Source organism: Pseudopipra pipra, chromosome 7, assembly GCF_036250125.1.
Source record: "Pseudopipra pipra isolate bDixPip1 chromosome 7, bDixPip1.hap1, whole genome shotgun sequence".
NCBI lineage: Eukaryota > Metazoa > Chordata > Aves > Passeriformes > Pipridae > Pseudopipra > Pseudopipra pipra.
Genome location: NC_087555.1, coordinates 3,455,452 through 3,468,614, shown reverse-complemented (window position 1 = coordinate 3,468,614; position 13,163 = coordinate 3,455,452). Strand labels below are relative to the sequence as shown.

Genomic DNA, 13,163 nt, shown 5'->3' with positions numbered 1-13,163 from the left:
TTGTTTGGAGATGGATGTGTTTTCCCCAAACACATCCAGGTGGCACTGTCGGCCTGTGTGTGACACCACAGGCAGCAGGAGCCTTTCTAGCAGTTTCTCAGGCATTTTAAATTCCGGATATCTGAAAGTGCTGGTGCTGTGCAGTGTGGATTTTTGGTGGATCCTGATATCTGTCATTGCAGCTGCTGCAGCCAATTTTCCCTGGTTCTTCCCAGGCAGGATGCTAGAGGCACTGCCTGCTTCCAACCCTGTCGTTGCCTCAGTACTGATCCATTTAGGATGGGAATTTAGCAAGATAATGTGTGGGGGATTCAATAAAAACACTGTATTTACCTTACTTATATAAAGCAAAAAAGCCAGAAGTGCCTCATGGAAAAGGCTCTCAGGAATGATGAAGGAAAAACTTGGAGGAGGGAATGGAGAAGCAGGGAGAAGTTGGAACAGGAGCAAATTGGAGGCAAGGATGAGGGGAAAGACACAATATATGTGTGAGGAAAAGGATAAATGTTTGTCATAACTGGAAAATAGCCAAAACCTTTGAAAGTGCTATTTAACAGAAAAGTAATTCTTTTAATCATAGAATTCCAGAATGGTTTGAGGTGGGAGGGACCTTGAAGCTCACCAGGTTCCACCAGGGACACCTTCCAACTCTCCCAGGTTGCTCCAAGGCCTGTCCAGACCTTGGACACTTCCAGGATGGGGCAGCCACGGCTTCTCTGGGCAGCAGTATTTGGACAAACTGGGAATTGATGCTGCTCTTGTTGGGGGCAGGATGTGAACTAACTGCTGCTGTTCCTTTTCCTTGTTTTTTCCCCCCTCAGTGTCCAGGACAAAAGTTTAGTGCTGGATACTGTGACCATCCCTCACTTCATTCCAGAGGTCACCATTGGAGGCACCGAGTTCGACAGGATCTATTACGAGTATCGAGCGGTGAGTGCTGCTGAGGGGGTGTGACAGCCAGGGGACACCCCTCAGGGTGCTCCTCGCTGGCCTGGGCACAGCCTGCACAGGGATGCACGTTTCTAAGAGCAACTTCTGGATTTTGCCCAAATCCCCACCTCTTTGAAGTCTGGCTTCCCTACGAGGGGAGTAACGAAGCAAATGGTTTGTTTCCTAAGCTGATTCTGGTTTTTTTTTTTTTTTTGGTCTTTAGATGTGAAGCAAAGGATAAGTGGTTTTCATTTGTTTTTGTTTCTCCTGCCCTGATTAGTCTCTGACCTCTGAAATCTGAAATAATCCGTTGAGTCAAACAAGAAAATTGGAAACCTGTGGTGACTTCTTATAAAATGCTGAGGGAGGGGGTGTTTTTCTTGAGGAGGAACGAATGTTGCATCGCTGCTCCAAACTGTTGTTGCTTTAAATAGTGTGTTTCTGCATGTGGGCACGGATCCAGAGCCTGTTGTGGCCCCACACTCTCCTACACCTCCTGCAGGCTCCCACACAAGGCTTTAATTAGCTCTTGCCTTGCTGGTTCTGGAGACAACGGATTCGAACCCACTGAGGACTTTGCCCTGGTGCTGGTTGTGATTTACCTGGTATGGGGTCCTCTCCCACCACATGGGGCTTTCCCAAGGTCCAGGTATTGAAAATGCTCGTTAGGGAAGTTGTGGAACTGATGGTAATTAATAGTGATTGGCCAAGCTTCTAATCTATTTTCCAGTTGGGTTGGAGTCTCTGCCACTGCATCTTTTTATTTTCTAAGCAATTGCTGAAGACAAAGGGAGGAATATACAATATAAATTGTTAGAAACCATGATTTGCATAATCAAAACACAGTTATTTTTCTTTTCTTGTTAGTATATACAGTCTCTTACTGAAATGAAAATGTAAGGTACAGATTTACGGACTTGTTTGGAAACTCTGAACTATCAGTGTTTTCTTCCACAGTAGGCAAAATATTCCACATAATCTGTTCCTCCTCAGCTAACTGCGTAGTGCAGAGGCTCTGGGCTCACACTGTTCTGCCTCATTTGAGATGTGACCTTTCCAGCTTGTAAAAGGGGCTAAAGCTAAAGGTTAAAGCAGCAGAAAGCAGCTGAGGTTGTCTAATGGGCTTGAAAACTCCCTGGTCCAGCAGAGGAATTGCTCTCAGAATTTCATCCTCTGTGCTATCACATTTTTAAACCCAAAGCTTCAATCTCAGCCCAAAGATTTTTGGAGTCCTTCACTCCAAGAGATGCCTGTGGCCGTGCAGCACAGATTTGAGAAGGATCTGCTGCATGACTTGACTGTGGCACACAATATCCATCTGCACTGACTGTGCCTTTCTTCCCCAAGATGAGAAGGGTTTTTTGGGGCTGAGATGTCCCTTTGCAGTGGAGCTGGGAATTACTGAGGCTGCCTGACACACAGCAAGGTGTGACCTCGGTGCTGTGTGCTGAGAACCAGGGGTAATACTTCTGAAAGCCTTTTTTTTCCTCTGGCTGCACGACAGCACATCCCTCTTTGTGCTGGCAAGGAACTGAGAATGTCCTGGCTCATCAAATAGCTGGCTGCCAGGGAAAATTGGGACTTGCCTTGCAGATGTAGCAAAGGGATGCTTAGGAGAAGGAATGTGGGTACCTGGGAAGGAAAGCTGTGCTCTTGCATGGCTCTGCTCCTTGCCAGTTAGTTGACAGCTGAAGCTGAGCAAAAAAAAACATTGCCAAAATATAATCTCCCTTCTGCAGGCACGATTGTAGGCCCTGATTCAGGAAAGTGCTGTGGAAAGTGATAATGTCTTTTGGAATAAGGAGGAGTTGCACATTTCAGGAGGTGTTCTGTTAAATTTAGGCAATAGTAATACTCTTTTTCTCTCTTCTGAATGCTTAGACACTTGTTATCTTTGAGGAATGGGGGGGGGTCTGTAGGGATGGTGCACAATGCAAAAGATGCTGAGTTTTCCTGTTTTCCACAAGCTACTGGAAGGGGAAACACAAAGCCAGCCCCACCTGCTGTTTTATGTTCTAAGGATTAAATTCTTTGTGTTGAAACTTGGAAGATCTGGTTTTTTTTCCTTCTAACTTCATTTAGCAAATGAAGGTCTGAATTTTTTCTCTCAGACAAGGCCACTGTGCAGAGGTGACACAGCAAGAGACCAGCTGCACAGGCAGAGAGAGCAGAGGAGCTTCTAGACATCCAAATTTGGGATGTTTTTTGGGTCTGCAGAGAGGGAACTGTAAGCCCTTGCCTTGCCTATGTCCTTGCAGGGCTGGTAAAACTGTGCTGCCACTTTGGCATTTGAAGATAAAGGTTTTTAGGCTCACGTGACTTGTAAGTAAAGGCTTAATTATGGGATAATTACAGAACTCGAACTTTTCCTTGTGGGAAGTGTGTGCTTTCAGAGTTGGTGTAATGATGTTTACCACCTAAATACAATGATTTGCGTAGGGGATTTTTTTCTTTTCCCCTGTAACTACTCATAAATCCTCGATGGTGCCAATAGGCAGGGAACTGCTGTGCCTTTCAGAGTTGCATGCACACAACTCATGCTGCCTAATAATGGTGGTTTTCAGGGATTTACAAATCCCAGGCAGAAGCTGGATTTTGTTCAAAATATTCATTAGAAGCAACCAAGAAGGAGGAGGAGGAGGAGGAGGAGGAAACCCTCTTCAGAGTTCAAGATTTTAGTATGTGTGCTTTTCCACGAAATAACGAGGTGGCCACATACAGCTCTGAGTACTAGAAACTCGTTTTTATTTTATGTATATCTTCTAAATTTGTTCTCTAAGGTTCTTTTCATGTGTGAGGAGGTGGTTTTCTGCAGCCTTCTCGTACCATAAAGTCACCTGGCAGGGTCCAGCCATTCTCTTCAGGCATTCACAAACTTCTAAGGATGCTTTTCTGGCAAGGAAAAAGTAACCTTTTAGTCAGGATCTGTAGATCAGAGATAAGCATGTTCATTCTTCGGTGAAGGAACATTATTTTAGGAACTGTCAGACTAGTAAAGACTTGACTGCCCTTTTTTTTTTTCCCCTTAACAACTGCTGTATCTCTCTTCTTTCTTCCAACTGCACACAATCCCCACGGATAATGCTCCAAACTCCGTGTGCGCCCTGCGAAGCTGGAGCACTTAGGCAGATGTGTTTGCAGGGAAGATGAAAACAAATGGTTGTGTTTAATGGAATCAGTGTACTTAAATAATGTGCTGATGTACTTCACACTCTGAATGCTGTTGGCAAGCCCTGCTGCATCTCCTGGGGTGGGGAGAGACTGTTTCTTTGACGTGCATGTGCTTTTCTGTGCACATAAAAGCGCAGCTGTTTGCTGGAATAATTCGTGGAGTCACAGAATCCCAGGATGATTTGGGTTGGAAGGGACCTCGAAGCCCATCTCTTTCCACCCCCTGCCATGGAGAGGGGCACCTCCCACCATCCCAGATTGCTCCAAGCCCTGTCCAACCTGGCCTTGGACACTTCCAGGGATGGGGCAGCCACAGCTTCTCTGGGCAACCTGTGCCAGGGCCTCCCCACCCTCACAGGGAGGGATTTCTCCCCAGTATCCCATCTATCCGTGCCCTCTGTCACTGTGAAGCCATTTTCCCTTGTCCTATGCCACAGAAAGGTAAGAGAAGGCTCTCATTTTGTTTTCCCCACACCTTTTTCCCTAGTGGCAGGCTGCTTTTGGAATACAGAGGTGCTGACCACGAGGCAAGGAAAGCTCGAGCTGCTCACAGACCTGGCTGCTGCTCTGAGGTGCATTCGGGCTCCTTCCATGGCAGCTGCACCAGCTCAGCTGCCTTGTCAAGCTTCAGCTTTATATCCTGCTCCTCATCCTCTTCCCTTCTGCCCCAGGGCCTGGCAGTGTGAGGCTGGCAGTCCCCCGCAGCCTTGCACAGCAGCAGGTGGAGAAGAGGCAACAGGTCAGAGGGGAGGAGAGTCCCACCCTCTTTCCCAAGGAATAAAAAATTCCTCTTTTTTCCTAAGGAATGCAGCCTTAGGAGGGGAAACCCTTGTGTGCAATGCCTGCCATGCCTCTAGTTATTTAGCTTTTGAGTGATGGGAAGGTGAGCCTGCAACATGAGTCAGCTCTGTCTCACAACCCAAAAATAAGGGTATAAGAGTATGTGTTTGCAATGTGAGGGTCATAAGTAGCCCAAACATTAAGGGAAGATTTTCTCCAGGTTTGAGGTGGCCCAAGTGGCCTGTGAAGTGCAGCTCTGACTGTTTTTGGCAGCTGTGGTTGCAGGGGCTGAAGGTGGCAGCTGGCAGAAGGGGGTGTTAGGAAGTCCTTCAGCTCTCCCATCTCCTCGGAGAGTGCAGAGTCTCCTGCTTATACAAATCTCCCAAAAGAGCCACAGAAGAAATACTTGAGCCTTCTGGAAGCTGGAGTCTGGATCAACAACAGGAACAACTCTTGCCTTTGCAGGAGCAGGGAGCTTAGGATATCTTTGTTCTCCATGTTTGTGATTGTTGCCATAGCTGCTGTCTTTGATACAACCTTCTGTTTTCTCCTGCCATTTTTTTGCTTGACTTGATGAATTTTTTGTTTTTTTTAGGATCAAGATCTCCTTTCCTAATTCTTCTTTTAAAGGAGGTGTTTGACAGCTGTAATTCCCAGCCCTGTCTGCTCTTGAATCCAGGAAGGAATGAGAACAGACACACAATAAATTAGGAAAGGCTTAATTTAAGGGGTTTTTTTTCCTGTTTTATTTCTGCAAAAATATGTTTAGCCCTTTCTAAAGTAGCAAGATGTTGCCTGGCTAGGTATCAGTAAGGTCAGAAGAACCTGAGGAGTAACTAAGACCTGGGAATGACAGAGTTGTTCATGAAGGGTACCTGGAAAAAGGTGGGAATAGGCATGGGATCTATTTCTCTTCCCACCTTCCCACTTCTCCTCTGCTGTCACCAGTCCTGTACATATGGAAAGAGTGTGAGAGCAGCCCCTCTTCTGCTTTAGAAACTTGTAGCTCTCCACCCTGCTTCCCATGAAAAATATCCTGGGCAGTTGGCAGGGATATCTATCCCAGATACGGGAGGCAAGGAACCTGAGAGACCTTGGGACTGTCTCAAATCTTGGTCTGGGTGGTTGTGTCTGTTTTATTTTAGGAGGTGGGCTCTGCTGTCCCAGGCACTAGGTACTTGTGTAAATCAAAAGGACAATCAAATCTCACTGGCATTAAAATAATCCATTTCAACTTCATAGTCTGTCCCTGAGCCCTGTGAATGGAAACACTTTATGTGGGAGCACATCCTCCCTTTCCCAGACCCCTCTTAATCCCATACCCATGGATGAATGTGATCCCAGGGGTAGACCTCTATTAAATTAAAATTAATTGAAATATAATTTAGTAGAGGGGTAACATCTCCATGGATCTTAAACTGTGAAATAATGTCAGTTTGAGATGTTTAACTGTGCTGGTGTGACTTGGATACTGTTACTTGGCTTTTTCCTGCAGTAGATTTGCACTCTGTAGTGGATAACTGGTGCTCCTTATGGACACTTCTCTTTCCAAAGGATTTCCATTGTCTGTCTTTTTTAATGAGTGAATGAAGGGCGGGACAACATTCATGGAACAAGTTCAGCACGCTGGAATTGTTTTAACCTCAATTCAGTAAAGCTTTTGAGTACCCTTGTTTCTTGGGCTGCAGGGAATGTTAACAGCATCAGGGGTTTTGTTTGAGTAAAGAATGGCAGGAGTGAGGCTGGAACACACGTCTCTGTGTGCCAGGCCTTTGGAAACCAACTGCTGCACACCTTGAATGTGTGTTTGGGGGGTTTTACACCCCCTCCCCTCCTTTAGCTGTTGCTCTGAGACACGGAATCATTGAGGCTGGAGAAGACCCTGAAGATCGAGTCCAGCTGTAAACCCAGCACTGCCAAGGCCACCACTGACCCCTGTCCTCAAGTGCCACAGCTACAGGACTTCTAAATCCCTCCAGGGCTGGGGACTCCACCACTGCCCTGGGCAGCTGTGCCAGGGCTGGACAACCCTTTCAGTGAAGAAATTCTTCCTAATATCCAACCTAAACCTCTCCTGGCACAACTTGAGCCCATTTCCTCTTGTCACTGGGGAGAAGAGACTCCACCTGGCTACAACTTCCTTTTGGGTACTTGTGGAAAGCAATGGGGAGCGAAACCCTTCCAGAATCCAGCCAATATATGAAGCTCCATTTCCTGGGTTCTCTCAGATTTTAGCTGTGTGCCAACAACACTGACAAACCTCTGGAAGTCAGGATTTCTACTGGAAAAAGCAGTCATCTGCTAACAGCAGTGATGGAAGGGGCTATTATTGTGGTTGTTATAAACAGCCATTGAAGGATGAGGTTTGGATATTGATGAATGAGCCTGAGCTTGCAGAGTAATGACTCTGCTTTTAAGTGCTCTTTGATCAGTGCTGCTCAAAACAGGCTATTTATAGATCTCTTGGAGCTGCAGACCAGCCATTAGCACAAAGCAACACAGGAATAGAAGGCAAAATCCGTAATTCTTTTTGGTCCTGAAACACTGGAAAACAAGACAGGCTCTAAACAACCTTTTCAGGTTGTTAAAACTCTCCAGAGCTCTACCTGCACATGTCTGGGGTGGAATTATCCGGAGGAGCCAGATAACAAACAGCTGGCTGAAGCTGTTTGTTGCTACTCCACAGCCTCTACCACTTTACAGGGCTTTTCATCATGTTTATAGTTTTGACAGACACTTCTGTGGCAGGTTCTTAATTTAACTGATGAGAGGGTCTTGTTTTCATCTCTTTTCCTAATGCTCTTTAAAGCTGAGCAGCTCAATGCCTTCGAGCTTGGCCCTGCCTTTGGGTCCAGCTCATGTCATGGGTTTCATGCTCTGGGTGGTGGATTTTATCACATCCTTCTTCAGACAATCCTTGCTGCCAGCTCTTGGGTTCTGCTCAGTGTAATGCAGCAGGCCAAGGCTTCAGTCTCTGTCTTACTAATTCCCATGGAGTAGGAAAATCTGTTCCTTGGCAGTGACCTGGTGGGAGCTCAGCCTTATCTCCTGCTGCAGGGATGTGGGGGAGCTCTTGGGATTGTCTGGGGGGGTCTCTGTTATCACAGAATCATGGAATGGGTGGGGTTGGGAGGGACCTTAAAGCTCATCTCGTTCCCCCCCTGCCATGGGCAGGGACACCTTCCACTAGCCCAGGTTGCCCCAGGCCCCATCCAACCTGGCCTGGGATGCTTCCAGGGGATTTGTACTGGAAGAGAAGGTGAATATTCAATCCCTTTCTGTTCTCTCAGCTCCTGGCAAGTTCCATAGAGCTTTTTCCTCTCTCTTTTCCATCATCTCTCCTCTGGGCTGGGCAGTCTGGCTGCAAACCCAGCAGCCTCAGGGCTGGCTGCCTGTTCCATCCCTGCCCTCGTGCTGGCCAAGCCTGGGAATTTCAACTGGGTGCAGTTTGGAGCACCAGCTTCACCAGAAGAGGCACATCCTACCACTTGCCTGGCATCCCCAGATCTTCCCTGGTGCTCTTACCCCTCCTCTTTGCAGTGGTCTGCAAAAACCTGCCTTGTTCCTGGGTCTGCAGCTTTCTTTACTGCAATCCCAGCTGTGAAACGTGGGATTCGAAGAGCCCATTTTTGGGAAGTCATCTGTGTCACTTGTGCACAGAACATCAGCTCACATCATCCTGCTTCCTAGGTAATGTGGGATTTGTTTACTCTGCCTTCTTCCCTTTTTTTGGCTATCTTGACAGGTTGGCTGTAACGTGTCTCCAAACTCCCCTGCCTTTGCCAAGGCCCACTGGGAAGGATGGAGTTATGGATGAATACTTATTATAACATTTGCTTTGATGTCTGGCATGTGTTTAAGCAAAGGCACACGGGGAATTTGTTTTGGACAATGAATTTGAGTTCTGTTGGGATTGATGTTGTAGCTTTTTTACAGAGGGCAGATTTACCCAGAAACAAAACTGTAAACTCCTGTCTTTTCCCAGAGATCTCCTGTTGCTTTAATAATCTAGTTATCTGGGAATCTCTTCAAGTATCAAAGGGCCAATTATGTGCTGCCTGGAGAGGAGCAGGGAGAGCTGTGTTTGTGTCACAGGCTGGCCACAGCAGGTCTGGTGTCCTCCCTGGCTCACCGCTGGAGATCCGTGGGGCAGAGACAGTAATCAGGTATTTTCATCTCCCATCTCCTCTCTGCTCTGCAGGGGGAACTGTCAACAGGACTGTGTGGTTTCTGCTGATATTTAGACAAGACATTTAATTGAAAAACCTCAGAAAAGCTGATCACAAATGCTTGCAACAAGGCAGGGTGGGGAATGTCTCGGGAAGGAGGTCAAGTCTCCTGTTAGCTTGATTTTTAGGCAAAGAAGTGTCTTATTTTTTGACCTTCAAGTAAAAAAACCCACAGCCCTCCACTTCCTCAAAACAACAGGCTTCATCTTTGATTAAATAGCTGTTTTTTGTGGCCTGAGTATAGATTTTTATCGAGACTGGGTCTTGCTTCTCTCTGCAGGGGCAGCTCTCTGCAACTGGATACTCTTACAGGTTTTTTTGGAAAGGAAAAACCATTGGGATAGCTCAGGGGTCCTGAGTGAAACCAGTGTTTGTGTGGAGACAGACCAGATGATCTGTGCTTAATTTTTGCAAAGGCTGCCAGCAGATAGCTTATTTTTAAAGGAAGAGTTTTATTACAGCATCTTTGCTTGCTACAGACTTTCCCACAAAACTAATTTGCTTTTTTTTATGGTGGTTTGCTTCTTGAGTCCAGTATTGGAGGTCAAAGATGAGCATTGTGTTCTGTCTCTTCTTCATTCCTGGAGGTAGGAATGCAGATTCTGGAGATGGATTCTGCTTTTGGAGCTGAGATCTAACCATCTCTGGCGTTCCAGGTTGTGGTCAGTACTTACCAAAGGAAGCTGCTTCCACACCTGGTTGTTGCTTAGGTCTCAGGGTACCACTGAAATTTGGGTAGAGGGTTCAAGAAACTTTGGGGTTTTTCCACCAAATAATGGTTTCTGGCTTGGCTTATGAAGACAGGCAGATACTGCTTTTGCTTTAATGAAGTTAAGTTCAGCTCTTGAAGCCTAAATCTGCAATTCCATTAGAATGGTTTAATTTAACATCGTAATTAACTCGGTATCTCATGCATGAAGTATTTCATGTATTTAATAATGTGTGTGCCTATTTTGGAGTGAGGTTCTACTGACTGATTCAATTCCTCTGCTACATGATACAGTGAGAGGAGTCATCTCTCCAGCTGGGGAGGAGTTGGATGAAACCAGGTGGGATATGCTGTAGAGATTACTGGCCTAATTTATTTATATATATATATTATGGCATAGTGGGTTTCGTGGGTCCCCCCTTCAGCTGCATAGCTCGGGGTTGAGTTTCCTATAAACGTTATGATGTGAAAACACCTCTGGTGTTGTGCAGGTGCCTGGAGGCACTTCAGCACTTTGTGTGTCTGACTGAGCTTTGTGCCTCCCGCAGCTCCCCGGGCGCAAGTACAGGCAGGGCTACAACGCCGACGTGGGGGACAAGTGGATCTGGCTGAAGTGAGACCCCTGGGGAGCCCCGGCCACGAGGGGCCACGGGACTCGAGTGAAGAGGAGCCGAGCTCAGGGCACCTGCTCCACACCAGCACGAAGACAACGCCGCTTAAATCCCCGTCCAGCTGAAGGGAATCGTCTCCGAGAAGGAAAACCACTTTATCCTGGTTTGTTTTTCTCCCTGATGAACTCAGGACTTCGGATGTTGGATAGCAAAGTGATCTGGGGCAGGCTTAAGATCAGAGCTGAGCTTTCTCTTCCTCAGGACTGTGGCACATTATTATACAGGATTATTGTTGTTCTGCTGAATCAAGAGAAATTAAACCTGTATCCTCCTGGCTCTTGTAAAGTTAATTTCTTGCTCTGTCATGCATGTGTTTTATTGGGTTCATTAGGAACAACATCTGCTGAAAGGCACTTGCTGGACCCCAGCAAAGCTCACTGAGAGATGGAGAGAAGTGAGCTCAATTTACACAGCAAAATGTCTGTGCTTAAAAGTATAAAAAAAAAAATTCAAAATAATTGCCAGTGGTTGTATTCAGCTTCTCCCCTTTGATTCCATTGTAGAGCAAAATGTTTGTTGGGTATAAAAGACAAATGTAATTATTATTTTTGCAAGTCCCTGAAAGTCCAAGTTGGAGGGGTTTTCTTCAGAGAAATGATTCATTTGGTGTTAGTTAGTCACAGAAATGAGGCACCTTGGCACTGGTTCAAGCAACGCTCTCCACATTTAGGCTGCAGTTAATTTTGCAAGGGGCTAACTGCTTTCCAGCAAGGGGCTAACTGCTTCAGTCACCCAGGAATAAATTCCAGGCATCCCAGAATTTAGGGCAGTGCCTTGGAATTAAGCAGCCAAGTCATGCTCATGCCCCTTCCCATATCAAAACCAGTATGAAGAGAGTCCTTTAACAAGAGCCTTGGGGGCCTGGTTTTAGATACTGAGATGAATGAGCAGAGGGATAGAAATGTGGCTCTTTTTGCTGATCCTGTAGCTGTTTGTTTCCATGTTTTATGGCTTATCCCATGTCCTCCTCCAGGAAGGGGTACCCTAATCCCTGAGGACTGCCAGCCTGTACTGCTGTTCTCTTCTCCTTCACGGTGTGATCACGAGCCCAGAGCTCCATCTCCCAGCACTGAGGAGTGTGGAGATGAAAGGAACACCTGCTGTGGTTTTAGGATCCCTCTGGAGTCATCCAGCTCTGTTTGTCCAGGTGTCCTCCTTCTCGGCATTACTGCTTTCTCCAGGTGTTGGAATCCACTTGGCATTGTGTGTTCAGTCTGATGTCAGATCTCCTGGAAAGGTGTTTGGTGCTGTGAGGGGAAGCTGTTGTGTTCACCCCAGTGGGGTGCAGAGCAGATTCCAGAGCCTTCCCTGCCTGTTCCAGCAGCACCCTGAGAGCTGAGTTGAGCTTTGGATGTAAAAGACTTTTAATTCCAGTCAGGAAAAGCAGTGTTGGCTTGTATGGCAAGCAGTGTGGTATGACAGAATGCTTCTTGAGCATGCTTTTTTTTTTTTTGTATTTTATTCAGGTTTTAACTCTGCTTTAAAAGTAAAACTGTTTACGCCCTGAATCTGTGAAGGAAATAACTTTCTCTCCCCTTGCTGTAGGAAGGAGTGCTAGCTGTGTTTTTCTCTTCCCTCCTTCCCACTCCAACAAGTCAAAAAAACATCTCTTAGCAAAACAGCTGTAAAGATTTTGGGTTTTGGAGGCTGTGCTGTGCCAGTTGGATGAATCCCTTTCCAGTTCTTACTTAGATTGGAAAAGATAGCACGGCTCAAGTCCTCTCCGTGTGTCCGCGTAGGTGCACGTGTGATACCATCTGCAGTCTGTCCTCTTATCCCAAATTCCCACTGCCAGTGTTAATGTGTGGGGAAGTTTGCCTGCCATGTCCCATGCTCGGTTCTGCCTGCTTTGCCAAGGCAGATTCCTTGGGAAAGGGCACATTTATGGGCAGAATCAGCAGCTTTCCCAGTGGCTGCAGTTGGTCGGTCCAATAGTTCAGCAACAAACTGCCCCTTGGGCTCACTTTTTGGTGGCACAGGAGGGGAGGAAGGAAACAGGAGGTGGGTGAGGATGGTGCTGCCACCAAAACAAAGGCTTGCTGTGCTGCAACCTCAGATGAGGAGGTGAAGCCCCTCAGCCTCAGGAACCCATGATTTCGTGCCAGTACCTGTCCCGCTCAAACAACTCAGCTTATGGCCTTTCAGCTTTGGTCTCATCACCACCACCCTGTCTGGCCTTTGCTGTGGTTGACTGGAGCATGTCTGTGCTCTCCCAATATGGCCATTAACAGCTTCCTCCTCAGCCAGGGCACAGCTGGGACCATCCAGGGTGTGCCAGTGGCAGCCTCTCCACTGAACATACCTGTAGGTGGCCCCTGGCCTGTCCCTGCCCACCCTGTGCTCCTCAGCAGTGACATCTGGCCCAGGGCTGCAGTTACGAGATCCCATTTCTTCTTCCCTTTCCTCCTTCAAGGTGAAACTTTGATGTTTTAATCATGGAATCCCAGAATGGGTTGGGTTGGGAGGGACTTTAAAGCCCATCTTGTTCCACCCCTTGCCATGGGCAGGGACACCTTCCACCAGCTCAGGTTGCTCCAAGCCCCGTCCAGCCTGGCCTTGGACACTTCCAGGGATGGGGCAGCACCATAATGGCAGTGAGGTTAGGATATTATCTGTGCTGCTTCAGTTGTGCTGTGCCCCCACCACAGGCAGAGGTTGGAATGAATCCCTTCT

General features: G+C 47.0%; 1 protein-coding gene across 1 annotated transcript in view; it reads left to right on the top strand.

Moving 5' to 3' along the window:
* NDUFA10 (NADH:ubiquinone oxidoreductase subunit A10) overlaps positions 1-10,780 on the top strand; it is a 28,693-nt gene extending 17,913 nt beyond the window's left edge. The window contains exons 9-10 of the mRNA XM_064660255.1: positions 822-930; positions 10,368-10,780. Of these exons, the coding sequence (XP_064516325.1) occupies positions 822-930; positions 10,368-10,436 (178 nt within the window). The 3' untranslated portion in view covers positions 10,437-10,780. The remainder of the gene's footprint in view (positions 1-821; positions 931-10,367) is intronic.
* Positions 10,781-13,163: the final 2,383 nt, after the last annotated feature.